Source organism: Grus americana, chromosome 1, assembly GCF_028858705.1.
Source record: "Grus americana isolate bGruAme1 chromosome 1, bGruAme1.mat, whole genome shotgun sequence".
In the NCBI taxonomy this organism is placed as follows: Eukaryota; Metazoa; Chordata; class Aves; order Gruiformes; family Gruidae; genus Grus; species Grus americana.
Window position 1 is genome coordinate 86,906,927 of NC_072852.1, and position 24,550 is coordinate 86,931,476.

Sequence of the window (24,550 nt, forward strand, 5' to 3'; positions counted from 1 at the left end):
GCCCCGCGCCGCCCGCCTCGTGCAGCCTCGTGCCCGCGAATAACCCCTGCCCCGCCCCATCCCCTACCCCTCCCTGCCCGGCTCTCTCCTGTCTCGCCACAGCCAATGGGGAGGCGAGCTCCGCTTCGCCTGCCTGGCCCCGCCCCCCCGCCGCCCGGGGCGAGCCCCGCCCTCGGAAGCGCTTTCTCCAATCATGGGCTAGCGGGGACAGCCCCGCGGCACCGCCCACTCGCGGGGTAACCTTTGCCTTAGTGAGCGCAGGGCCCTGCCCCGCTGCCACCGGCTGTCCAATCGGAGGCACCGTGGGGGCGTGGCCGTCCCGGCGCAGCCAATGGGCGCGGAGGGGGCCGCGAGCGGTGCGGGGGCCGCGGTGGCTGGTGCCGCTGCCGGGTTCGAGGAGCGACCGGCCGGTGGGGCGGCCGGGGGAGAAGATGGCGGTGGCGGGGTCCGGCTGGGGCCTGGCCCAGCTGGCCGAGGCCCTGGGCTCTTCGGAGCAGGCGCTGCGCCTCATCGTGTCCATCCTGATGGGTAAGGGAGGGCAGAGGGCGCGGCGGTCGGGGGTGAGCGGGTCTGGCGCCCCGGGTAGGGCGCCCCGCCCGTCGTGGGGCCGGACGACCCCGCCGTTCCGCCGCCGTGCCGTATCGTACCGTGCTGCGCGGGGGCCGGGCAGCGTTCGCGCAGCGCCTTGCCGGCGCGGAACCGCACCTGTGTCAGTGCCGCCGTGCCAGGCCACGTGTGCGCGCGGAGCCGGCGGGCGAGCCCCCTGCCGCCACCGGCCCCGCCCCGGTCCGGCCTGGCCCGACCGGCGGAGGGTGGCGTGCGCCCGGCTTGTGCCACCGCGCGGCGGGGAGTTCGGGACGTGCCTCGCAGCAGCTGTCGGGGTGCGAGCCCGGGTGCGACCCCCCGGTGGAGAGGGGGAACCCGCCCTGAAGCGGGCGGGCGAGCCGGTGGGTTTCCCCGCAGGGAGGTGGGGGCGAGGGCCTGGCAGGCGGCCTGTGAAAGGGGTGCAGGCACCCCGCGTCCGGGGGCGGCAGCCTGGCTTTGAGACCTGCTGGCACTCGGCGTGCTGCAAAACGAGTCCGCTTTAGGTCTGTGTCGTGAGTGATGTTTTGGGCGCGGGAACTTTGTTTGCAATTGTTCCGCTGCCTTTGCGTGAATGCCAGGCGCTGCATGTGCATCAAATTCCCCCCGAGCATGTGTCTGGAGGGGTGCACGCTTAGGAATCTCCAGAACCCCTCCGAGATGTCACCCTGTCCGAATGCAGGGAGGTCTCTGCCAAGAGACATTATTAGTGTCTGCAGCGATCATGGAACTATGTGGGAGTGGCATGGCATCACAGGGACTACCAGGTAGGGCGAGCAAAGCCTGCTAAGTGGCCAGAAGAACCGGGATGTTATGCTGCGCTCCACCTGCAATGCAAAGCATGTTGCAAAACTCATGCTGCTTATGCTTACCTAAACATGAGATAGTTACATGTAAAATGGTTAAGGCAGGGCTAGAGTTACAATGTGGGCTAACAATTGAAGGGGAGGTTACAGCTCCCAAAACATTAATTCAAGTGTATGGATACATGCTGTCTACATAAATCTCTGCAGATGCCCAGTGAAACTTTGGTTTTTGAAAGCTTTTGGTGGTGTAGTCACCTAGCAGAGAGGAAATACAAGATTTTTTCTGAACCTAAAAGTATATTTGAAGTGACACAGCTGCTACTGTATCATCTGTCAAAGTTGCTTTGGCTAACTAAAAGTGTAATTTTTAAGGAGATGCAAGAAAAGTTGTGTCACTTTATAACTGTGGTTTGGACCAGACTTATTTCTGCCTGATTTAATCTACGATGTGTAAGATCAAACTGAACCAAAACATTCTTCATGTCAAGGGTGGATATAGGGGACTGAACTGACTGTCATTTTGAACTTAACTTAGAAGTTAGTTAAACCAAACTTCTTCTATAAAGAACAAATGAAGTAACAGGAAACATATACAGGACATAGACATAAATCAGTGTGAATTAATCTAGCAGCTCCCCCACAGCTGAATGGGAAAAGTCCTGTTTTCTTTTCTCCCACATCTGTCTGTGGTACTTTAATTGCCATCAGATTGGCAGAAACCTAAACCAGAAAAAGCAGATAGTTTACTACCAGGTTAGTCAACTGAACCAACCAAGGCACTAGTCTTACAAGTGCTGATGCAGAAGAGGTGTTAGAAAGCATGTGTGGATAGAGTGATGCCTTTGCAGAATTCACCTTGAACATACCCTCAGAGTTTCTTGCTTCTTACTAGCAGTAAGCTAGAACACGATATTGGAAGGCTGTTTCCTGCTTGGTGTTCTATGGGTGAGCAAAACCACTTCTCTGAAATGAACAGCAGATAATTACCATCTTAATGATAAGAAGAGATGCGCACTGCAGTCAGTAGATTAATGAAGTGTGAGATTCGTGTGTGTTGTTACAAATGTTCCACGTATAGTGTTGACACTAAGCCCGCTGAGATGGCACAGTGTCCCTTCCTGAGGTAGGCCACTATCTATTTTTCGTAAAGTCTTAATGGGTCTTTATAATTTGTATTGAAAGTCTGGAGATCAGGGCCTGGGAACCCACTTGCACTTTTTTCCCCTGCATACCTAAAACCTATACCAAACCAGGAGGCTAGAGCTGCACGTTTCCCTGTCCTTTCTCCCTAGCTCAGTATCTCTTAATTACATGCAATTGGAGGCAGAACTTCAGACGGAAGGCTTAAAGGCATGCAAAGCAGCCTTGCCTGTAGTTTGGTACTTTTGCAGGTCATGTAGATTGAACCACTGAGGCAGAGGGGATTGACTCGAGTTTTCCTGCTTAATGGATGGGTAGTAAAGCATTATACCATTATATTAAAAGGAAGAGCCAAGCACCACTCCAGAGCAACATGATAGGGGAGTGACAAGAGTTCCTTAACTCAGCGCTAGTGAAGAAATATTCATTTAATTGCAGCTTAGTTTACAATCCTTTTAATGTGACTGAAAGCCTTAAGCCTGTTGGTAATGCAGCTAGCGCTGATGACCACTTCATAGGATGGCATGGGGTATAAATGAAAGGCATTTCTAAAAGCTGGAAATGACATTAGGACAAGCAAGGTACGGCTTTTCCTTCACTTCCTCCATTTCAGGTGTTTGCACAGATTCAGGAAGAAAACTATTTTTGTTGGCTGCGGCTAATGCTGCTGAATTATTTCAGAACAAGACCATGAGGATGAAGCGCGGTACTCTTGTTCAATGATAGATTATAAAGTTGTTGGTTATCTCCCTCTGTGATGCAGCTTACCATCTGCACTGTGCAGTTCTACTGCGACAACTGTTTCTAAGGTTTTGCTGTTCAGGAGATCACCAGAAACTGGTAAAAATAGCTTTCTGAAAAAAAGAGGAAGAATCGCAAAGGACTTTGCAACTTCTTACATTAATTTCCAGAGAAAGCTGAATTGTTGTTGAAAAAATAGTTTTAATGCACTCTCTTGACTCAGAATAAGAGCGTTCACTTAGTCATGATCTGAAATAACCAAAATGGGTCATTTAAAATGTTAACATTCTGCCACTACTGAAAAAAAATTAAATACAGGGAAGAACGAGAGAAGGAGGAAGGAGGAGCAACCAAGAACAAAAATTGGAATAGTCCTAAAGGGCACCACATTTTCTCAGTGAACAAGTGAAGATTGTAACAGCACGTTGGTGAGCAAATTACGGGGATTTTAGTCACAGCTTTGTATTTAAGTCAGAGACACCTTTTATATATCCTGCATTTTTGAAGCAAAGAATACAACTAGAATAGAGTCCATTACTCAGATTGTGCAAGAATTAAAACTCACTTCAGACTTCCTGTATGTGAAAATTTGCATAAACAACCTTTGAAGAAATTAGGCCGCAATTTGGCAATATTATCAACATCAATAATACTTGAAGCATAGTTCTGGACCCTGTCATTTAAAAAATTGTGGTATGTCTAGCATACTAATGTCTGTCCATCATATGAAAATATCTTTTGAGAGATGTACTCTACCTTGCATTCTTCAGTAGGTCCAAGGCCCAGTGTTCCCCCAGGAGAAACTCTGTCTTTAGATCAGCATGGAAGACACCAATGGTCCCAGCTCTGTACCTACAGAATTACTGTTCCAGCTGCCGGAGTAAGCGATCTGATCCAATGCTGTCCTAGCCTCTTGGCAAAGAAAAGGGGGGAGCCCCTCCAAGGGTGCGAAGGAGAGAAGAAGGTCTCTGTGCTGCTGCTCTTGTCCTCCCATGAGAGGAGATGGCTTTATTTCCTGCTGTTACCGCTCGAAGTGTAAGCCAACATACAGGAGGCCTCGTGGCACTGTGTATTTAAGACTTTAGGTTGATCTTATTTCTTGCATGGCTGTATGATCCCAAAGAGCTAAAGACATTTATCTGGCCATACTATTCCACAGTGGCTTGCAAGCTACCTGGCATGTTCTGCTGCATAATATGGAGGGGGGCCAACGTACTGTTTACAGCCCTGAGCCAGAACTGACCCTGCTGATCTGCCCAGACCTGCCAGGAGAAGCACTGGGGAAGTGTTCCCTCATCTACAGACATAGCAGTGACCTGCAGAAAGTAACACGTTCCTACAGAAGAGGTGCCAGAAACCAGCTGCTTTCCTTGCAAGAGGTCTTACCTCCTCCTCTTCTACCTCTCACTGGTTTTTTTTACATCTTCTGCTTGTTCCTGCTGTTTGCATCCTGGAGCTTTTTAGACTCAGTGAAATTCTCCCTGTGGTTGCCCATAACTGATGACTTATGCCAACTCAAGTCCCCAGCTGGTCAGCCAAGAAAGAACCTTACTGAAAGGGAGGTAAACAACTGGTCTTAATGGGTAAGATATGGGAGAAGTTGTAAGAGCAGCACCATCCTGTCACAGGAGCTAAAACCAACCCTGTCACAGAGCACTCGTGTGCTGCCTTGTTTAAACTTTTAACTTCAACTACATCTTATCCCTTAAATAATAATAATTATTAAAAAAAAAGTGCTGCGTAATGCTACACACTATGTCTACATAGCAAGTAAAATGGTACAGTAGGAGCAGATCTCTAGAGTGGACTTGTTTTGTGTGCAGTACCTGATGGGTTTTGGGCATTTACTTTGGATTTGTTTCAGTCCAGTCATATGGACTGAACACCGATTGGAGTGCATTTTCAGTTCATTTTCATCTGAAGAGAGTCCTGTTCACATGCTTTAAGACAGTATTGCTATGCAAACTAAAGCACCATAAATGGACTTTAAAAGTATACTCCTGAGCTGAACTAAAATACTCACGTATATGCACCCAGTGTTAAACAAGGTGTGGGAGTTTTGCAGTATTGTAGGCAGAAAAAGAGAATACCTTTTGAAATCAGAATATTAGGTAAGGCTTATATTTTAACGTGTCTTTTTCCTGTTGTCCCCTTCCTTTTAGTTTTAGCATTGTTATAAGAAAACAGAGACAATTGATCTGCTAGATGTTAACAAAGGTTAAGTTAACTGATCAGCAAAAGGGAGAAGAGGAAAAATAGTCTGATCTGCTTTCTTGAAGATGAAACAGAGCTAATGTATATAAAAGGGGAAAAAAAGGGAGCAAAGATGAAAAGAATGTTTCTGGTGTTCTTATTTGCAGTTTTATCTCCAGAAGAAGACAGGTACCTTAATCACCCTTTCCAGAAGATGGCAAACTTGACAGTGCTATTTTTGCTTGGAATGTGTAGAACTTTCCTCCTGCCTAATCCAGCTTCTTGATCATTTACTTCTTTTGCTCAATTAGATTTTTGTGTCTGTGGAGAACCTGGAATTTGTGCGGTGGCCCATTACTCTCCCAAATGGCTGTGGCCAAGAAGCCGACCTTTCCTTCCAGTGCAGGCATTCTCTTAACCAGAGATCGTCCTCTTGTTCCTGTGAAGTTTTTTTTTTTAAAAAAAAAAGGTGGGGGGAATTTGTCATCAGCAGCATGTCTTGGCTAATTTGTCCCTTTTGTATCAATTATTAATTCCCTCCTATAGAAAGTCTGTCTAGAGGCAAAAATCAACTCTGCATGCAGATTGCTTTTCAACTCCATGTTGCATAGAGCAGGAGAATTGCTTCGGATTAGGGGGTCACCTTCTGTTTTCTCCAGCAGTATTGCAGCTGGTTTCCTGCCTCGGTCCACTCTGCCTGAGGGAGTTGTGAAAAAGGATTTTGGCAGACTGGGAGCTGCCGTGCGGGGTCCCTCGGCTGCAAGGAGCAGGGACACCAGTCCTGTTGCTTCTGAATGGCACAAGCAAAGCAGCACAGCATCCTGCCGCTGACATCTCCAAATGTGACAGCAAGCTTGCCAGGAGGCAACGATAACCTCAAAAACTGCTCTTCTGCTTTTGCTGCACTATTTCAGGCTGCTTCAAGAACATTGTAGTGGGATGGGAGTACTGCCATTGTTTTTGGTAGGAATAGCTCATTCTTTAATAGATAGTTTATGAGTGTTAATGTGAGCACAGGCGACAGGAGAATGACCACTGGTATTCAGTATCCACTGCCATTTGGGGGTTAAAATTTATATCTGCTATGTGGAATTGGCCCAGTTGTAAACCAGAACATTATCTCGTGCACAGCAAAACTGTAACTAAATTGCAGTCCAGAGTACTAGCAAGTTGCTCTGGATATCAGAAGAATTTAGGCTGACATTGTGACTTTTGAACTGGAACAGCACCTATGTAGTGCAAGACCAGGATTTAAATTTGTGGCTTTCTAAAAACATGTATGCTATGCACATTAGTAGCTCTCTATTTGCAAGGGCTTGTAATTCTTTTTCCTTCAGAGCAGCACTACCCAAACCATGATATGATCACCTGCTTAGAGCTAAAAAGGAGTATGCCTGGCAAGTGAGACAGGTCTTTTAAAGAGTAAGAACACTAGTTGGGAATGGGAGAAAGTAGATGAAATTTCCGGCTTTTACAAATTTGAGGTACATTATAGTATTCAATCATAATTTAATTCTGTCTACAGAAATGGCTAGAGCCAAAAACCAGATTTTTTTTCCCAATGAAAATGGAATGTTTTACAAGATTGTACTGATTTTTGAGAGAGTGGGAAACCCTTGAAAATGTGGGTTTAAGACTGTATGTGTTGACAAACAGCAATAAATTGTGCTTTGCCTGTATTTCTGCTCTGATTTTTCTCCCCCTTGCTCAAAAGGGGGAAACATTTTTCCACAGTAAACCTCAGTATTTTAACTTTTGATCTAAACTGATGGTAACACTTTATTTTTTTTTACCACTTCCCATTTCACAAAGCCAGTTGTTAATACGTTTATTAAACTTCAGCAGGAAAATTGGCAGGTGAGAAAAGAATCCCTGTCTGCATGTTTCTGAGTAAAAGACTGGTAGACAATACTAGTTTGCTTGTTTATTTTAATCATGTGAATTGCTCTGATTCTTTGAGTTACTCCTGTATGCCCAGAGAGCCGGTGTGATGAACTCTCTTTGCCAGTTCCCTCTTTCCCCCCACCAGCTGGTGTGCAGGGAAGCAATGGGGCAAACGGGACAGACGTGCATGCTGGATAACAAAATAGAAGCCTGTAAAAAGCATGGGGGAGCAGGAAGGGAAAGGGACGGTTTGGGTAAGGCATTTTTTAGGGGAATTTGGAGCTGCTGTTGCGGTTGGGAAGAGCAAGCTGGATGAGCGGCAGCAAGGTTGCCAGGCTCTGCGGGCAAAGGGCCGTGGTATGTGGGGCTGGCCGGCCGCTCAGATGGAGAAAGCAGCCTGTGGCATGGAAACCGGCATGGGACACAAAAGGAGGAAGGAACAGGAACAAGGAGGCAGGGAAAGGGATGGGAGAAGCTGAGGAAATGGGGAGCAGCAAGAAGCAGCAGGTATGCATCTGAACTCAGTAGAGCGTGCTGCCGCCCAGGATCTAGAAGGGAGCCCAAAGCTCCCAAACTCTGGGACTCCCTCCCAAGGGGTTTGGGGGGACAGACAGGACCTTAAAATGGCTCCAGTCACACCTCAGCATGTTAGCACTGACAGACTGCAAGACATCTATTTTGCATAATGTGACGGAGTTTCTCATTTCCTCTCACAGCAGTGATTAGATTTGGCCTTGCTTATTGGAAACCTTCCATCCATCAAACACTTCTCAGCAAAATGTGCATTTCATCACCTTTTATTACTGCTCCATACAAAACATGACTACCTACTGCTACTATTACTCCATTAGTGTAAGTAGCAGAGATCTATCCACTGCTACAAATTTCGGCAAGGCTAATAAGCAGTATGGATGCCAGTATTGTGGTGATGAATTTCCTTTTTTCTTCTTTTTTTTTTTTTTTTTTTGCTAGAAGAGACTTTTTTGGTTTGTTTTTAATCAGGATAAAAGAACGCAAGCTTGCAAAGTAAAGCAGTAAGTTACAAAATGCCAGAATTAAAGTTGCTTCTGCTATCCCAGTTCAGCTCATTGCGCACATGCCTTTAGAAATGCTAATTGTGTGAACAGATTTCACATACTTGTGAGATGGACAACACTTCCTGTGTCAATATGTATTAAAACAATATATTTATTGTCTAATATGTGGCAATGTTTATTGTATGCTACATGAACCTCACCTAGATGACAGAATTTAATTTACTGATGAGTTTCTGTATGGCATTTCTCACCGTACTACCAGAGTGCTTCACAAATGTTTGCTTCTCACTAGAGCCACAGATGAATAATCTGGAGGCATTCCTAAATTAGACTTGGAGCTGACATGCAGAAATTGCAAGGAAAAAACTTCTTCTGCTTACCTTAGCTGCTCCATATGAAATGCTTCTTCAAAAATACTAACGTGTAGTCCCAGTGGATTTTAGTTACAGCTTTGTGTGCCCAATAGCTCACAAATCAGATGTAAATCTGAAGTTGGAGAGTTAGAAAAGAAAGAGTATGCTACTGGAGGTCACTTGAGGAAGTGGTCACTTGTGGGATTAAAGCTGGTCGGCACGATGTAAGAACTCATTGAGGTGGGAGCGGGGATTTAATTTTTTAGGATGATGTCATGGTATTAACCATAAAATTCCACCCTCCCCCCTTGCTCTTTTTTTTTTTTTTTTTAATCTAGCTTCTTTCCATGTTCACTGTATTTGTCACAGAATTTGGAAATGAATCAGAGACTAAAGTCCAATTCATGTATTTCAGCATTATCCATCACATGTATTGAATGAGGCCAGAAACTGTAATCCTGGAATTTCTTGCACTTCAGTGTCAACTTTGATATGATTTTGTTCCTGTTAAAGTATTTTCTTCTGTGTAATATACAGAGTAATTAATCTGGTATTTCTATCTCCCGAGATAGAAATACAATTTCAGGAATGTACACCGTGACCTGTCTTGATGATGTATCTATGCAAAGTGCGTGTTCCTACTAACATGTTCAAGAAGGCTATAATGTGGACCATTACAAATGCTTGTCTACACTAATTTACGATTCTTTCATCTTTTTGTTTTCTCGTCTATTCAGGATATCCTTTTGCCTTGTTCCAGCGCTATTTCCTCTTCCAGAAGGAGACCTACCTCATTCATCTCTACAATGTGTTCACAGGACTCTCAATTGCTTACTTCAATTTTGGTAAGATGAGTTTGGGAAGACAGAGCTGCCTGGCCCAGGGCGTGCTGCGGTTTGGGAAGACCTGTAGTGGGAAAATGTCATCTCTACTTCATATTTCTCTCTCTCTCTTTCCCGTCCCACAGGGATGCAGTTGTTTCATTCCCTGCTATGCGTCCTAATCCAGTTCCTCATACTGAGACTAATGGGTCGCACAATCACTGCTGTCTTCACCACGTTCTTCTTTCAAATGGTAAAACTCCCTTTCTTACTGCATTGGTTTGTAGAAAGGAGCCCTCTATTCAGTTTTGCACTTCCCAGTAGTAACTGTGGGTGGAAAAGTGGAGACAGATCAAAACCAGCTGGAGGAATTAGTTTGAATAACCTAAACAATGGTTTCTTTCAGACATACCTTATGGCTGGATATTACTTCACAGCCACAGAACATTATGACATCAAGTGGACAATGCCACATTGTGTCTTGACACTCAAATTGATTGGTGAGTGACATCTCCGTCTTATCTCTTGTACTCTGCAAGCCATGCCTCGGGGAAGAGAGGACAGCTTGTTCGACCCAACCAGCCCATCCCAGGGCTTCAAATAATTGTTTCTCACCTCTAGGTCTGGCCATCGATTACTATGATGGAGGAAAAGATCCGGTAAGACACCATGTCTGCTTCATTCCTCCTCCCCTCTTCCCTGCCATTCCAGTGAGCTAGAGGTCAGAAAATCAAGTTCAAAGGATATGAGTTAGCAAGCTGCATCCATTGTTTGGTAAAAGCCATAGCTGAGAGGGGAGACTCTTGAGTGTCTGAGGGCACTGAATTCTGAAGTGGAAAGAAATAATTTGCAACAGAGACAGTAGTGATCAGAGATGGACAATCAATCATGTCAGAATATTATTCTGTCCCTTTCCAAATTCCCCACTGTCTCCTTCCCTCAAATCTGTTGCTTTAGGTTCCAGATCCCCAATGCTCTGTGTCTTGTGGGTAGCGTACCTTTCATTTGCACTAGATCTCAGATCCAATCTTCCTTTCCTTTGTTTAGTCTTAGCATATCCTTCTGAGTGGTCACCCTTTACCATTTGTTGGGGCCCTGTTTTTAGAGCAGATGAAACAGTGAGAGAAGTTGCCCGGCAGTGTGTGGGAGAGGGCAGAACACTTGCTACAGTCTCTTAATCCTACTTCAAGTATCTGCATTCCCCGTCTCCTATTTGGGGCCTGACTGAGTCTTTAGCATCCATGGAATCACTGCTGACTGCAAAAAAAACCAAGGTTGAGCTGAAATTTCGTAAGCTGAAGTTTCAAGTATTTAAAGACAATGAAATCTTGCATCAAGAAGTAGGAAAGGTAGGATGATAAGGTCTTGGGAGAGTAGATGCAATTGCAGTCAGGTATTGGAAGACGTCAGATACGGTACTTTTACGATGCCTACTATGCTGGCAGGGATGCATGTCAATAGATCCCTTCCATCTTTTGAGCTTATTTGGGAATAGAGATCCGTGCAACTGGTCTCAGCCATTGGGTCTTGTTGCTATTTAGAGGGGGTGGGGATAGAAATGGCTGGGGAGAAGAATGGACATGAAGTACAAAGTGGAAAGTTCCATATACATGGACAGCAAGAACTGAGAGGTAGGCTGAGAACATAACATCCAGAGCTAGTACGAGATCCCTATGGATGATATTAATGCCACTCCCTTTGGTGCAGGAGTTCCTGACCCCTGAGCAGCGGCAATTTGCTGTCCGGGGAGTTCCTACCTTGCTGGAGGTTTCGGGATTCTCCTATTTCTATGGTGCCTTCATGGTGGGGCCTCAGTTCTCCATGACAGACTATCAGAAACTGGCAAGGGGTGAGATGACTGACGTTCAAGGCCAGAGACCCAATAGGTAATAAAAAGCCACTTAGCTCCTCACCTTCCTAAGATCCCAGAATGCTGAATCCCCCACGTGTTCCCTGCAGCAGAGTGCCTTCTTACCTGGACATTGAAGTACTGTGACCAGAAGTGATTTATAAGACAAGGCAGTCTTTCAAAAGTTGCTCGTAACTCTCTGCTTAATTTCCTAGTGTTGTTCCAGGGCGTGGAACAATTTGACATCTTTAGTACAGACTCAGTCTCAATCTGGTAATGTTAGCAGCCCAGCTTCCAAACGGAGGCATCTGCTGCAGTGGAACGTGGTGACTCCCTATTGCCATCTCCCCTACCTCCTCTTCTTCACATCTGTTTTTAAAATTGTGAGTTTGACGGTCTCTTTCCAAGGTTTTTCTTTGACTTTCATATTTTTCTTTCACAGTTTTGTGCCTGCTCTCAAGCGCCTGAGTTTGGGTCTCTTGTTTCTAGTAACCTATACCTTGTCAAGCATGTACGTCTCTGATGAATACCTCATCTCAGATGATTATATGGTAATATGATTAATTTGGCAGTTCTGGGCTGTGGAAGAATTCCACTTCTCTGGTGGGCACTGGGTCTACAAGAGTGGATTTTATTTTTTTTCTTCAGTTTTTCCTCAATTTAAAAATAAAGAGCAACTAGTTATAAGTCTTTCCACAACTGACTTGGCTTTACTGCCTGTCCTGTGGATTCCATTTGATGCAGAACAGGAGTGTGTTAAGCTGAACTGAACAAAATGAAAACTTTTACAAATAGAGAATTAATCTTAGATGCTACTGTTTTTGTAAACCTAACAGGTGTATTTTGCGGCCTTTTAATGACCTTCCATTTAAGCATTACACGCAAAGAACTTCACTAGAGTAACTTGCAAGGCTCACCAGAATCTTTGAGGTTCTTAGAAAACTCATTAACAATTAATTCCTACCTGCAGATTATCAGTGTTTCTGTGTCAGTATGAATAAATGAGGGAGTAAATTCTGCAATGATTATGCTAATCCCAGAGTCTTCCCAAAGTATCTGTTTCAGTACAGCCAAATATTACCAAAAGAAGGAGAATGATGTATAAATTTGCATAAGCCAATAGCCTGGCAGTACAGTCCATATAGCATTCTCAACACATATATCAGATTAAAATGAAAGACAGTGATGAGATCTCATCTACCTTGTCTCATTATTGCCACTCAACTCCGGGGTTTATTTTTATTCTATTTCACTCTTATCTCTGCAGGAGAAGCCTTTCTGGTTCCGTTGTGGTTACATATTGATCTGGGGCAAAATTATACTCTACAAATACGTAACTTGCTGGCTTGTTACGGTGAGTCTAGATGTCATTCCAGAAACAAAAGACAAATGAACAAAGGTAGCACCTTTGCAGCTACTTAGTATGCTTTTGAATATAGCATTAAATGGAAGTAATCCAAATATCTGGGGATCAGTGCAGGTCAGTTTAGCTTGCTTTAAGTTAGCAAAGGCTAGCTAACTAAAAAGTAGGCAGTTTTTTATCCATTTGTTCCATCTGCAGTGGTGCTCTCCACTCAAGAAAGTTAGAGTCAGAGCTTCCCCAGCTCTGCCTTTCCAAAAAAAAAAAAAAAAGGCAATTTTTTCCTCTCATCTTTCTTGCTTTCTTGTGAATCTTTTTTCCATAGGAAGGTGTCTGCATCCTTGTTGGCCTGGGGTACAATGGGAAGGACCAGAGCGGAAAGCCTTTGTGGGATGCCTGTGCCAACATGAAGGTCTGGCTGTATGAGACAACACCTTTGTTCACAGGGACCATCGCTTCTTTCAACATCAACACCAATGCTTGGGTGGCCCGGTGAGCAGGACAGAATTCCCCTTCTATAATGTGTCGGTCACGTCTGTGACAACAGAACCAAGATCCTAGGCTGAGAGGGAGTATTAGAGGAAGAATCTGCCAGTTTTCAGTTCCTACACTTTTTCTTCCACATTCTGCTGCTGTGCCATTTGAAACAGGTTACTGGGTTAGACAGATCTTTTCATTCAATTTAAAAGACCAATTCATTAATATAGGCAAGCACCTGATGGCAGCAGGAGGGCAGAGACTAGAATGGGACCACAGCGAGCCTGGTCAAACAGCCACAGAACTGCTCTAACAGCTGGTTCCTACGTCATGCCTTTCGATGCTCCCTATACAATGACTCAACCAGGTTTTGGTTCAGCACTTGCTGGGACATACAGCTGAGTTGTAAAATACTATTTTTGTGTGCGTTGTTGGATGAATCACTTCTCCCCATTAGCTGGGACGTCTTTAAGACAAGGGCTGAGGTACGTTTTGCCCTTGTAAGGGGAACTCTCTTGCTGTTCCTGTCATTGCAGGGTGTGCAAAGGCGTACGGTCCTCTGGGCCCTGCATCTCTGATGTGGAGAGGGGAGGAGAGACAATAAACTAGAAGCACTTTTGAGTTTGTTTCTTTTCTGCTCTAGCTACATCTTCAAGCGTCTGAAGTTCCTGGGTAACAAACTGCTGTCACAGGCACTGGCCCTGTTCTTCCTGGCCATTTGGCACGGGCTGCACTCTGGCTACCTGGTGTGCTTTCAAATGGAGTTGCTTATAGTCATCGTTGAAAGACAGGTGCGCTTTGTCTGACTTAACCAGAATGGGGTGGCCTGCATTAGCCTTTCCCCAAGAGTCTGGAAGCTGTCACGCTGAAGGCTTTGCTTGGATTAAATGCAAAAAATAGCTGCTCACTTTGGAATTGGTTTTCAAACATGATACAGTTCTGTTCTCAAGAGTTCAGTAGGTTGCTGGCTTCTGCATGGGCAAGCCATGAATTTATCGTAGAAGCTGACAGGAAGAAAAGTGGAGAACTTGGCATATGAGTAGAGGGCAGCTGAAGAGCTTGGCAGCTGGAAAGGTTGGAGGACAAGCACATGAGCTGAATGCCTCTACTAAATCTCCCAGTACTGAGAGAACAATATTCCATATTTGTACTGTGGGGTTTTTTAATTAAAACTGTGAGGATGGGGTACTTGGCTACTTTTTTTAGACTAACTGCTTACTAAAATTCATTTTACACAGCTGGATAGAAAACTTTGGCCCCAGAGCCTGCATATATAGTCATAGGACATCCAACTGACAAGAATTCTGTTTTTTTCTTTAAATTAGGTCATAAACCTTGTTCGGGACAGTCCTCCCCTAAGCACTTTGGCCTCCATCACTGCCTTGCAGCCCATCTTCTATGTGCTACAGCAGGCTAACCACTGGATGTTTATGGGTTACTCTCTGGTGCCATTTTGCCTTTTCACCTGGGACAAATGGATGAAGGTATTTAGTAGTCACAAACAGACACCTCATGCAACTAACCCTTTTCTCTCCAGCCGATCTCATATCAGCTGCTGGCTGATCCTTAACCCTGCCTTTTCTCTTCACAGGTGTACAGGTCTATTTATTTCCTTGGCCACGTGTTGTTCCTCACCTTACTATTGGTGTTGCCTTACATTCGCAGATTAATTGTGCCACGAAAAGAAAAATTAAAGAAAGCAGAATAACAGCCAAAAGGTAAGGCTGCACTAGGTAAAGCAAATCCCACACTTGGGGTAGGAGGGGAAGCAGGGCAGCAGTGTTACATCCCAAGGTGAAAAGCAAACATAAAAATCAACCAAAACAACTCTAGCACTTTTCTTTTTCAGATTGTACCACCCGTGCATTTGTAGGAGTTGACTTAACACTCCGGAAGCAAAGCATCACCTGCCAAGTTTGCTGTCTTGAAGTATGACTTTTTTCAATGTGAGGAGGGGGAAAGAGAAAGCACAGGGTCAGAGACCCAAAAGGAGGGGAATGGAGTAAGCTTCCTTCCAGACCCTCCACCTTCTGTATGTTGCCTTATCTCTCTGCCACCCTCCAGTGGACACTCGCCTCTCTCTGCTGATATCAGATGATTGTAAAACACTCAACGCAGCCACTGTATTGGATTGGAGCCACCCTCTGACTTTTCTACGTTTGTCATCCAAGATAAAAATTGCTCCTGGTCTTTTTTTTTTCATATCAGCTTCAGCTCCTTTCCTCTTGGGTGCCTCAGTGTGGGAGCACCAACTGTTGCACACTGCCAAGCAAAGTGATGCCACAGGACCGAGTAACTTCAGCTGCAGGGCAAGCAGGGCACAGCTAAGAATTTCAGTTCCATGACAAGCAGGGACTCAGCCCAAATTTATAAAGGGATCAAGCCTGCCCATGTATTAAACACAAGAAAGTAAAATGCACAAGCACTCTTAGCAAAAGCAACCTTTAATAGGAAGAAAAAAAGGTCAGTGGGGCAGTCCTTTTAAAGTCTCTTTGCTCCAGAATTTACAAGGATGAAGGATGAAATTCCCTTCCAGGAGCCCAAAGTTGCACCAGGTCTACACCTCAGTAAAAGAGCCTCTCCAGATGTGGAGTCACTGTCTAGGAGTCCACCATGACAGTAGCACCAGCAGCTCATACTACTCCCCAAACTTCCTCAAAGGCAGTAGTAATTTTAGCACATGTCAGGGCAGCAGAGAGGGGGTAGTTGCTGATAGAGACCATCTTTTCTGTATAGTCAACATTGACCTAGAGGAAGAAAAAAAAAAAGTAATCAAGCTGCAAGTTTTCACTTAGCCCCATCTATTTTCATTGGTTGGGGAGGCATGATATTTCTCCAAGGTTGAATACAGCCACAATTAAACACAGCAGGACAACTGCTAGCCCTCACTAGTGCCCTCTCTCAGGAGGGAGAAAAGTCCCAAGTGTGGCAACGTTGGGGCCTGTTTTTGACAAGCCTACCTGGGGGGAAACAAAAGGGGGTGGGACAGGGGAACCAAGCAAAAAAAGAGCAGGGAAAAAAAAAAAACCAAAAACCCCCACATGCCAAGAACAAGACTGAAACCTATGCCGATAAAGATTTTTACAACTCTAAGTAAGGGATACGCGCACTTACCGAACCATGGGCAAAAGCTCCCACAACAATGGCAACTGGCTCCGCTGCAGGAACCAGTTGACGCAGATCTGACACCTTTGGAACTGCAAAAGAGGTACCTATCTTCATACAGCCCACAGGGAGATGATCGCTGACTGGGTTTTTAATCACCTACAGAAAGCAGAAAGTTAACGGGCATATAAGTAAGAGACCGTGCCACATAGCTAAGTCCATGGTTTTGCACACACAAAGAAAAACCCCAAAACAATAAAAAAACCCCACCAAACTAAACCCGCTCCTACATCACTAGGTGCAAAGGAGGAATGTTGCAATGTTTACCTTCAACAACTTCTGAGGCCCATCAGCTGCTCGAACACTGAGCTTATGCAGCAGCTGAACTGACGAGAGAAGAAAATTAGTTAAGCTATCCATTCTTTTGCCAGAGGAATCCTATCCTCTACCTAGTGATTACAGCTACAGTAGACAAAAAGTCTGTCTGTAGAGTTCCCAGCATCTTCTAAAGCGGTCCTAAGAAATACTGATGGGTGAGTTATTTTACTGCTAGCACAGCCTGATACAGACACTCCCCGCTGTGCTAAGGAGCACATAGTTGGACTATACATCCTAGAAATCACAAAAAGACACTTTGATTTCTCTGCTCTTTGCTCACTTCCATATTTTTAAGGTTGGTGCAACTTTTTGACTCTTCCCAAAATTCCTCACTCCTGATCACCTTCCTGCAGTATTTTATGGCTGGTATAAAGTTTGAATCACTTACCCATAAGACCACAGAATCGATCGAAAGTTCTTGGGATTCTGGTTTGGGGATTGACTTCAATTAGAACATTCTTCTGGGTATGGATATAAACCTGCAGGAGACCAGCCCTATTCAGGGGGCTGTCCATGAGCATCAGGAGACTCTGAAATAGAAAAACACAGTAGTGGAAGAAGAGAAGTTGCAAGAGAGAGGACTCTTGGAAAACTTGAGGGTCAGGCCCCACAAATGCAGAAGGGACCGATGTTGAGGCAGAGAGGAGTTATCTGGCAACACGAGCTCTACTGTGATGCTGACAGAAAGCAATCCCACAACCAAATAAAGAGAATTAATTCACAAACCACGAACGTATGGGGTAAGGCCAACCTCACCCCCGTTCCAGGGGCACGGGCATCCCCCATGCTGAGGGACAACCCCGCTCAAGCCGCCCGCCACCCCGAGCAGCCCAGGCCGCCACAGCCACTGCCCAGACCCAGCCGGTACCTGGTGGGTGATGTCGGGCCGCACCTCCCCGGGGTCCCGGCCGTTCCGCAGCAGCAGAGCCTTGTGCTTGTCGCAGTTGAGGAGCTCGAACGTCTTCCCCACCTATGGCCAAAGCACGGAGAGGTGGGCAAGGGCGCCCACGGCCGCCCCCGGCCCGGCCGGACCCCCCACCGCCCGTACCTTCACGGTCTCCAGACTCGCCCCCTCCAGCACTACCAAGAGCCGCCGCGACCCATGGGGCCGCTTCGCCTCCAGAGAAGCGTCTTCAGCCTCCATCCCCTCCTCACGAGGCCGCCTGGGCGCCGCCATTTTGTTACCGCGGCACCGGGCACACGGCTCCGGGAGCACCGCACCGCCCCCAGCCCGCCCACCGGCCGCCGCGGCCACCCAAGATGGCGCCCGGGACGCTCCCGTTATCTCGCTCCGGCCGGAACCACTTCCGGAGAGCCGTGCGGCCGCGCTGGAAGGCGGTGACGCCTCCTGCGCCGCGGTTTCCCGCCGGAGCGCCTTGGAGGCGGTAGCTTCCGGTGTCCTTCCCGGCGGGGCGCGCGGCGCGGCGCGGCGCGGCCATGGCGCAGAACCTGAAGGACCTGGCGGGGCGGCTGCCGGCCGGGCCGCGGGGCGTCGGCACCGCCCTCAAGCTGCTGCTGGGCGCCGGCGCCCTGGCCTACGGCGTCCGCGAGTCCGTCTTCATCGGTGAGTCCCCTTCGCCCTCCCCCCGCGCCCGGTTCCTCCGTTTCCCGCGCTGACCATACCCCTTCTCCCCGCAGTGGAAGGCGGGCAGCGGGCCATCTTCTTCAACCGCATCGGCGGTGTCCAGCAGGACACCATCCTCGCTGAGGGGCTGCACTTCAGGTAGGGCCCAGCTCCCCCGCCCCGAGCCCGGCCCCGCGGTCCCGGCCCCCGCCGCTGCGGGTGCCCGCGCTGTCCCCATCGCCCCCGTGTAACGGGCCTCCCGCTCCTCGCAGGATCCCCTGGTTCCAGTACCCCATCATCTACGACATTCGAGCCCGGCCACGGAAAATCTCCTCCCCCACCGGCTCCAAAGGTGAGAGCGGCCCCGCAGGCTGGAGCACGGGGTGGGAGGGGGCGGGAGTCCGGCTGTGGCGCTGGCCCTGCTCACGTCTCTTTCTCCTCTTCAGATTTGCAGATGGTGAACATTTCGCTGCGTGTTCTCACACGCCCCAATGCTGCAGAGCTGCCCAGTATGTACCAGCGCCTGGGCCTGGACTACGAGGAGCGAGTCCTGCCTTCCATTGTTAATGAAGTGCTCAAGAGTGTGGTAGCCAAGTTTAACGCTTCACAGCTCATCACTCAGAGAGCCCAGGTGAACTTTTCTGGAGGAAACTTACACTCAGATTGCAAAGAAAGAATTAAACTGTGGATATGGGGAACGTTCTAACAGATGAAGGGTAAATATATTAGACTGGTGGATGATGCATCCAAACAGAAAGGGCATGGAACTGTAACCCGCTTACAGTTTGATTCCAATACTGATACAAAGACTAAGGCTGCACCACTAGTTTCTGAGAAGAAAACTGGATTAATTGGTACATAGAATGCAAAACTGCACCATAATGTAATGATGGGGGAGGGAGACCTGACTTACACCATTGTCTACAGGTAACAGTAGAACTGGCTTTAAAAAAACAATTATCTGGCCCTTCATGGGTCTCAGAAGATCTGTCAGAGCAAGTCAAACAGTTCTAAACAATATGAAAAGCAAAGTAGATGAGCAGTTAACAAAGCGGTAAATTTTCAGTAATGGGTGCTACAGAAGGGTAGCAAATATTTCTGTTTAGAAAAAGATTAGAGAGTAATCTGGGTGGGTTACAAAATAATAGAAATATTTAGTTTATAAAAGCCTGTACCTGAAAGCTTGTCTTCTGATAATTTGATTGCCAGGGATTCTGAGAATATATGTCACCTATGACAGCTGAGGCAGAGAAGTTGCTGGTCTTCTAAAAGGCTTTAGAGGAGATCCGGCATGAGACTGCTAAAGAGGACAAGTTGTCAGAAGGATTTTCATCTCTTAACTAGCTGCTGATCCATGACAAGAAAAAAGCAAAGAGTAGAACTAAGTGTCCAGGTCCTGTTGTGAGAACTGATTCACAGCAGGGACTTCAGGCTTTTGTGCTAGGCCACATGCTGTGCACTGAACGGATTTGTTAATGGTCTTGTATAAAGAGAATGAGTGTAAAAGGGAGGATGTAACACAAAGAAACAATGTCTACAGGGGATTTAGGTTTATTGGAAGCAATAAAGACTTCGGTATCTCTGAAATTTCTGAACAAACTGACTTGAATTTGCCTTCTTGTCATATATTCATCTAGTGTTCGTTATTGTGATGTATAATGAAGCAGTTGATAATCAGAAGAAAATTAAGTGACTTTACATAGTTACACACTTGCAGTTCACTCAGGAAAGGATTCAGGCATAATTTTAGAATTCTGCTCAGAAACAGCTGCAGTAAAAGTAACAGCAAATGCTAGACTGGTCAAGGATGTGATACTGTAGCAATAATTCTGTTATGTCAATATTTGGTGCAGGACGACTCAGCCTGCCTGAAAAAGATACTGGCAAGTTAAAGATAACTCAGAAGTGAGTAAATCAAAAGATCTACCAACAACACTCATCCACTGAAAAAGTGGAGTAGCCACACTACACAAGTAGCTACAGTAATTAAGAAATGTGATGCATCTACAGTGTGTGGTAGTGGGGGGTGATAATTTTATTTTCTTACTCTGAATACAAATACAAGGAGACAGTCAAACTGCAAACAGCGGCAAATTCAAGATGGAGAAGGAAATACATACTGCCAAAACATGCAGGAACTGTGGAACTAGATGTGATAGCATGTGAAAGCAAAAAAACTTCCAGGAAGTTTTTATTTTTGCACTATTAATTGTATAGTACAGTAAAGTGATAACTATAAATAAGCTGTAATATACTTTTGAAAATGCGGTAGGTAGCTACGGGTATGCAGCGTTCTTTAGAGGCAGCAGATTCAGAGATGGTATTAATGTTTAGGGTTTGGTTTAGGTAATGTCTCTTGGGCTTGATGTGAATGAACTGTGAAGAGCAGTTGTGCTTCACTTTTGGAGTGCACAGGAAGTGAGAAGCAGCCTGTGTTTGGTACTGGTTTTGCTATTATTTGTGTTTCAGGTGTCTCTGCTCATTAGACGAGAACTGACAGAGCGAGCCAAGGATTTCAGCCTCATCCTGGATGATGTGGCTATCACAGAGCTTAGTTTTAGTCGTGAATACACAGCAGCTGTGGAGGCTAAGCAAGTGGGTGAGTTCAGTTTCTGCCTGGAAAGGGTGGATTGCCTTTGCCTTTTCATCAAATTATTAAACGAGGAAGCAGAATTTGGGCTAGTGTGTCATTGCTTTTGCATTGATACAGCTACAGAGTTATAAATCTCAGCCACCTTAGTAATAGTGCTAAACAGGTTATTTCACAAGTATTATCAGAAAATTTTGGGTCATAGCTCATGGGATGGACCATCAGTGGGACTGAGTTCCCAAGACTGTAGGGTTCCTTTTCAGACTGGGGCTCTGTCCCTTACTGTGGGGATTATGTTTAGAGGGCCTGGATGCTGTTGATTTTATTTAAGAAAAAGTAAAGTATGCCTAGATGCATTTCTTGTTTGTGGTTATGGCACCAGAATGCCATCAGTTCTTTCGAAAGCAGAGCCCCCAGACCTCAGCTATAGGCTTCTGGTGGAGGGCTCAGAAAATGGGATCTGGTTCAAATGCTTTTGGCCGTTCTCTCTGCAGCCCAGCAGGAGGCACAGCGTGCACAGTTCCTAGTGGAGAAGGCCAAGCAGGAGCAGAAACAGAAGATTGTCCAGGCTGAAGGGGAAGCTACAGCTGCCAAGATGATATCCTGCTTTGGGAGATTTTGTGGGATGGGGCTTGTGAGCTTGGCAGTCTCCTGAGAATCTGTCACGTTGGGCTCATGCTTAGGAGAGTGTTATCAGGTGATAGCTTCAAGTAGGTCACTTTTTTCTTTTTTTTTTTCCCCTACAGTTGGCTGGAGTGAGATTGCAGGTCAGAGCAGAGAAGGCCACAAGCCTTCATTCCCTGTTCTAAGGTTTAACTTTTATTGGCTGTATGTGACCATAATCCATAATGTTGTTCTTGATTTGAGGAAGTAAAAATAGGCCTGCCCAAAGGCCCGAGTTATTGGGATAGAGATTGCTAAGATATTTGATGATATGGCTTAGGAAGAATTCCTTGAGGGTAGGTAACTTCTCTTAGCAGATTTTTCCTTAACTTTTGCTCTCCTGTACCTCGGTGAAGCTCTAAGCAGGAATCCAGGCTACATCAAGCTACGTAAGATCCGAGCTGCTCAAAACATCTCAAAAACGGTGAGCAATGAGGCACAGAATTTCCTTTGTTCTTGTGCTGTTCTCCCAGCCCAGTGGCCACATGATGAATTTAAGGCGAATGTGACCTGCCCTGTCCTGATCTTTGTTCTGCTCAAGTAAAGCTTAAGATTTAACTTGCAAGGATCGGCAATTAGATGTGAGGCTAGGAGTTCATGCCCTCCGTATGACAAGGCCAGATCCACATCAGATTCCATCACCTAAACTCAGCTGCAGCCACCAAAAGCTCCTGGTTTCCTGCAGGCTGAGCAAAGGGAACAGATAAGCTTGGGATCAAAGGTCTGTCTGACAGGGAGACAGAATGAGCGCTTCTTTTAGAAAGTCTGATGGCGCTGGGATGGGTAGTCAGGAAGTTACAGAGTTGTTCTGGGGAATTGCATTGATTTAACTGAGATCTTAAGTGAATAAAACAAGAGTGCTGTGTCTGGAGGGGGTTATAGGTTCTTTATTAGGGCTGTTCCTCCATGTGCATTTATACTTCTTTATGCCATCTCCGTAATGGTTTTCTTTTTCAGATTGCTGGCTCACAAAACCGTGTGTATCTCACAGCGGATAACTTGGTACTGAACCTGCAGGATGAGGGCTTCACCAGGTAAAGGGACCAGATGGCTCGATTTATCTGCACCCTACCTGTGAAGCTGGTCCCCTTTCGGGAGCTCTCTCAGGATCTTTTCTCTGAGAGAAGCCTGATGCCAGAGGACACAGACAAGTAGGGAGCAGTCTTACTTACTGTGGAAATTGATATTTTTGTGAAATCTAATCAATTTACTCTTGTTTTTCTTCCTTCCTTCCCCTATTACTGCATCTCTTGACACACAGAGGAAGGTAAGGCACTGTTTATTTTGATCCTTTTTGTTAGTACTTGGAACAAGGGTGTTGATGTTTGCCTGGTGCCTGGGATGTTTCTGGCTTGAGTCTTTCTGGCCACAGGAAGTTTATTCCATCTCTATCTCAGTTCCCATTTGTGATGTGAAGCTTGAAGCCTTCCTTGCAGGGGCCACACAAACATTTGCATCAAATAGGAGATGCTCAGTAATTGGAGCTCTGTGTGTGTCCCATAAGGAACCTTGCATGGGGAAGGCAGGAGTAACTGAGGAGTGTCCTCTGATCTGTCCCACGTGTACAGGGCATCATGCATTTGCGGCAGAGGGCTTTAAGAAGGTGTTTAGATGACCGTAGGAATTTGTGTTGGTTTGGGGTAACAATCTCTAGGGAAGATGTTCCTGTTACTCTCCAAAAGCTTTCCAGCCCGTGCTAGAAAACCCCATTCCCTGCTTTCAGGGCTGGCAGGAATTTGGTGACTTTGTCCAATCTGTCCACTGTTTACTGGACAAGGCAGCGCCAGCTGAGATAATAGCATGCAGCTAAAAGTTTAGATTTCTTACAGTCAGGAAAGTAAGGCGGAGTTGGTTTCTTTTCTGTGGGATCTCTGATTGTAAGATCTTTCTTCCTTACCTCTGACCAAATTTTCTGTCTTACTCATCCCAGGAGGCTCAAGGGTCTTTGAGAAAAGTACGTAGTAGGACGGACTTGGAAGTCCATATCCTTTGGGTGTGACACCCTACGCCCCCAAGTCTGTAGCAAGGGTCTGGTTTGGCTTGGCTTTGTGCTTTCTGGAGTAATGACTCACTTCTGTCTCCCTTTCAGTGACAGTCTCCTACTCAAACAAGGGAAGAAATGAAAGAAGCTAAAGCCTGCTAGAACCACTGGCGCTGACCAGCAGAAGATATGAGTGAGGAAGCTTTGAACTCCCTCCACTAGTATTGTTTGCCCTCACTTTGAAGTTGTTAATCCAGTAGCCAGATTTGGTTCCCATGCCCCTGCTCCATCTGTGGTGATCCAGTTATGGGATTGGGCTCTGCCATTAGGAAGCTGTAATCCCTTTCTCACCCCATCAGTTAAATTTGGGGAGGGGGCAAGGGTGCTTACTGGTATTAACCCATGTGGATATAGTAATTGACCTCTAATCTTGATTTTTAGATTTCTGTAGGGTAAAATCAGAATTCTTTTTTTTTTGGCCAAGCGAGGGAGTTCTGCTGCCATCAGCACCAGGCTTTTTTTCGAGTAAATTTTGTTTCTCTTTCACTCTTGATCCCAAGAGAACCTGGGACTGAATTCAAGAAAATGTCATTCATTGGGTGCCTGTCACTGCTGGAATATCTTTGTGTCACTGTCTGCTCAGTGATTCTTTCAAACATTTGTAAAAATTAAACCCCCCAAAATTTATACTGTGTCTAAGTGTGTTTAGTGCCAGAAGAAGAGGTTATTTTCTATGGGGGAGGTGGAACAGAGTTTTTATTTGGTTGAAGGCAGAATCAGGATGTTGCGGGGAAAGGAGCAAGGGAAATAACCTCCTGTTTGTTGAGAAACCACAGGGTGGGGAGAGAATGAGCAGATGTGAATGTTCATATAGCTTCATGGATGACCAGGGCCTGTTTCTTAGCTGCCTGTAGATGCTGGAGGTGAGCACAGGCTTACCTGCTTTTCTGTGTCACAGCAGCATGTATGTACTATGTCCTGACTTCCGTTGTTATAGCTTGTTTTTTTCCCCCCCTGCATTCCTGG

General features: G+C 46.0%; 3 protein-coding genes across 3 annotated transcripts; 2 read left to right on the forward strand and 1 right to left on the reverse strand.

The window, feature by feature from the left end:
• The first annotated feature begins 331 nt into the window (after nucleotides 1-331).
• Nucleotides 332-15,443, forward strand: LPCAT3 (lysophosphatidylcholine acyltransferase 3). The gene is given in 14 exon segments (XM_054832163.1): nucleotides 332-373; nucleotides 375-528; nucleotides 9,474-9,581; nucleotides 9,704-9,810; nucleotides 9,964-10,057; nucleotides 10,179-10,216; nucleotides 11,265-11,443; nucleotides 11,849-11,957; nucleotides 12,674-12,760; nucleotides 13,092-13,258; nucleotides 13,887-14,034; nucleotides 14,569-14,727; nucleotides 14,835-14,961; nucleotides 15,093-15,443. Coding segments are annotated over 13 exon segments (1,509 nt in total). The 3' UTR covers nucleotides 14,952-14,961; nucleotides 15,093-15,443.
• Nucleotides 15,444-15,669: 226 nt separating this feature from the next.
• Nucleotides 15,670-17,962, reverse strand: EMG1 (EMG1 N1-specific pseudouridine methyltransferase). Its single transcript, XM_054832188.1, has 6 exons — nucleotides 17,775-17,962; nucleotides 17,595-17,696; nucleotides 17,115-17,256; nucleotides 16,676-16,734; nucleotides 16,358-16,507; nucleotides 15,670-15,990 (listed from the first exon to the last, which is right to left on the reverse strand). The coding sequence occupies exons 1-6, from the start codon at nucleotides 17,901-17,903 to the stop codon at nucleotides 15,877-15,879; spliced, it is 696 nt and encodes a 231-aa protein (XP_054688163.1). The 5' UTR covers nucleotides 17,904-17,962; the 3' UTR covers nucleotides 15,670-15,876.
• Nucleotides 17,963-18,108: 146 nt separating this feature from the next.
• On the forward strand, nucleotides 18,109-24,211 carry PHB2 (prohibitin 2). The gene is made up of 8 exons (XM_054832176.1): nucleotides 18,109-18,290; nucleotides 18,365-18,449; nucleotides 18,563-18,642; nucleotides 18,737-18,921; nucleotides 20,760-20,889; nucleotides 21,375-21,478; nucleotides 21,890-21,967; nucleotides 22,501-24,211. Exons 1-8 carry the CDS (start codon nucleotides 18,164-18,166, stop codon nucleotides 22,579-22,581), a joined length of 870 nt encoding a protein of 289 aa, XP_054688151.1. The 5' UTR covers nucleotides 18,109-18,163; the 3' UTR covers nucleotides 22,582-24,211.
• Nucleotides 24,212-24,550: the final 339 nt, after the last annotated feature.

Excerpts from the sequence above, each read along its gene's own strand:
- EMG1 (XM_054832188.1), bottom strand. The coding sequence starts at position 17,903 with ATGGCGGCGCCCAGGCGGCCTCGTGAGGAGGGGATGGAGGCTGAAGAC. Across the intron at positions 17,697-17,774 it reads CGAGTCTGGAGACCGTGAAG|GTGGGGAAGACGTTCGAGCT; the intron begins GTACGGGCGGTG and ends CTTTGGCCATAG. Across the intron at positions 16,508-16,675 it reads GGCCTCAGAAGTTGTTGAAG|GTGATTAAAAACCCAGTCAG; the intron begins GTAAACATTGCA and ends TGCTTTCTGTAG.
- PHB2 (XM_054832176.1), top strand. The coding sequence starts at position 18,164 with ATGGCGCAGAACCTGAAGGACCTGGCGGGGCGGCTGCCGGCCGGGCCG. Across the intron at positions 20,890-21,374 it reads TGTGGAGGCTAAGCAAGTGG|CCCAGCAGGAGGCACAGCGT; the intron begins GTGAGTTCAGTT and ends TTCTCTCTGCAG. Across the intron at positions 21,968-22,500 it reads CTCAAAACATCTCAAAAACG|ATTGCTGGCTCACAAAACCG; the intron begins GTGAGCAATGAG and ends TTTCTTTTTCAG.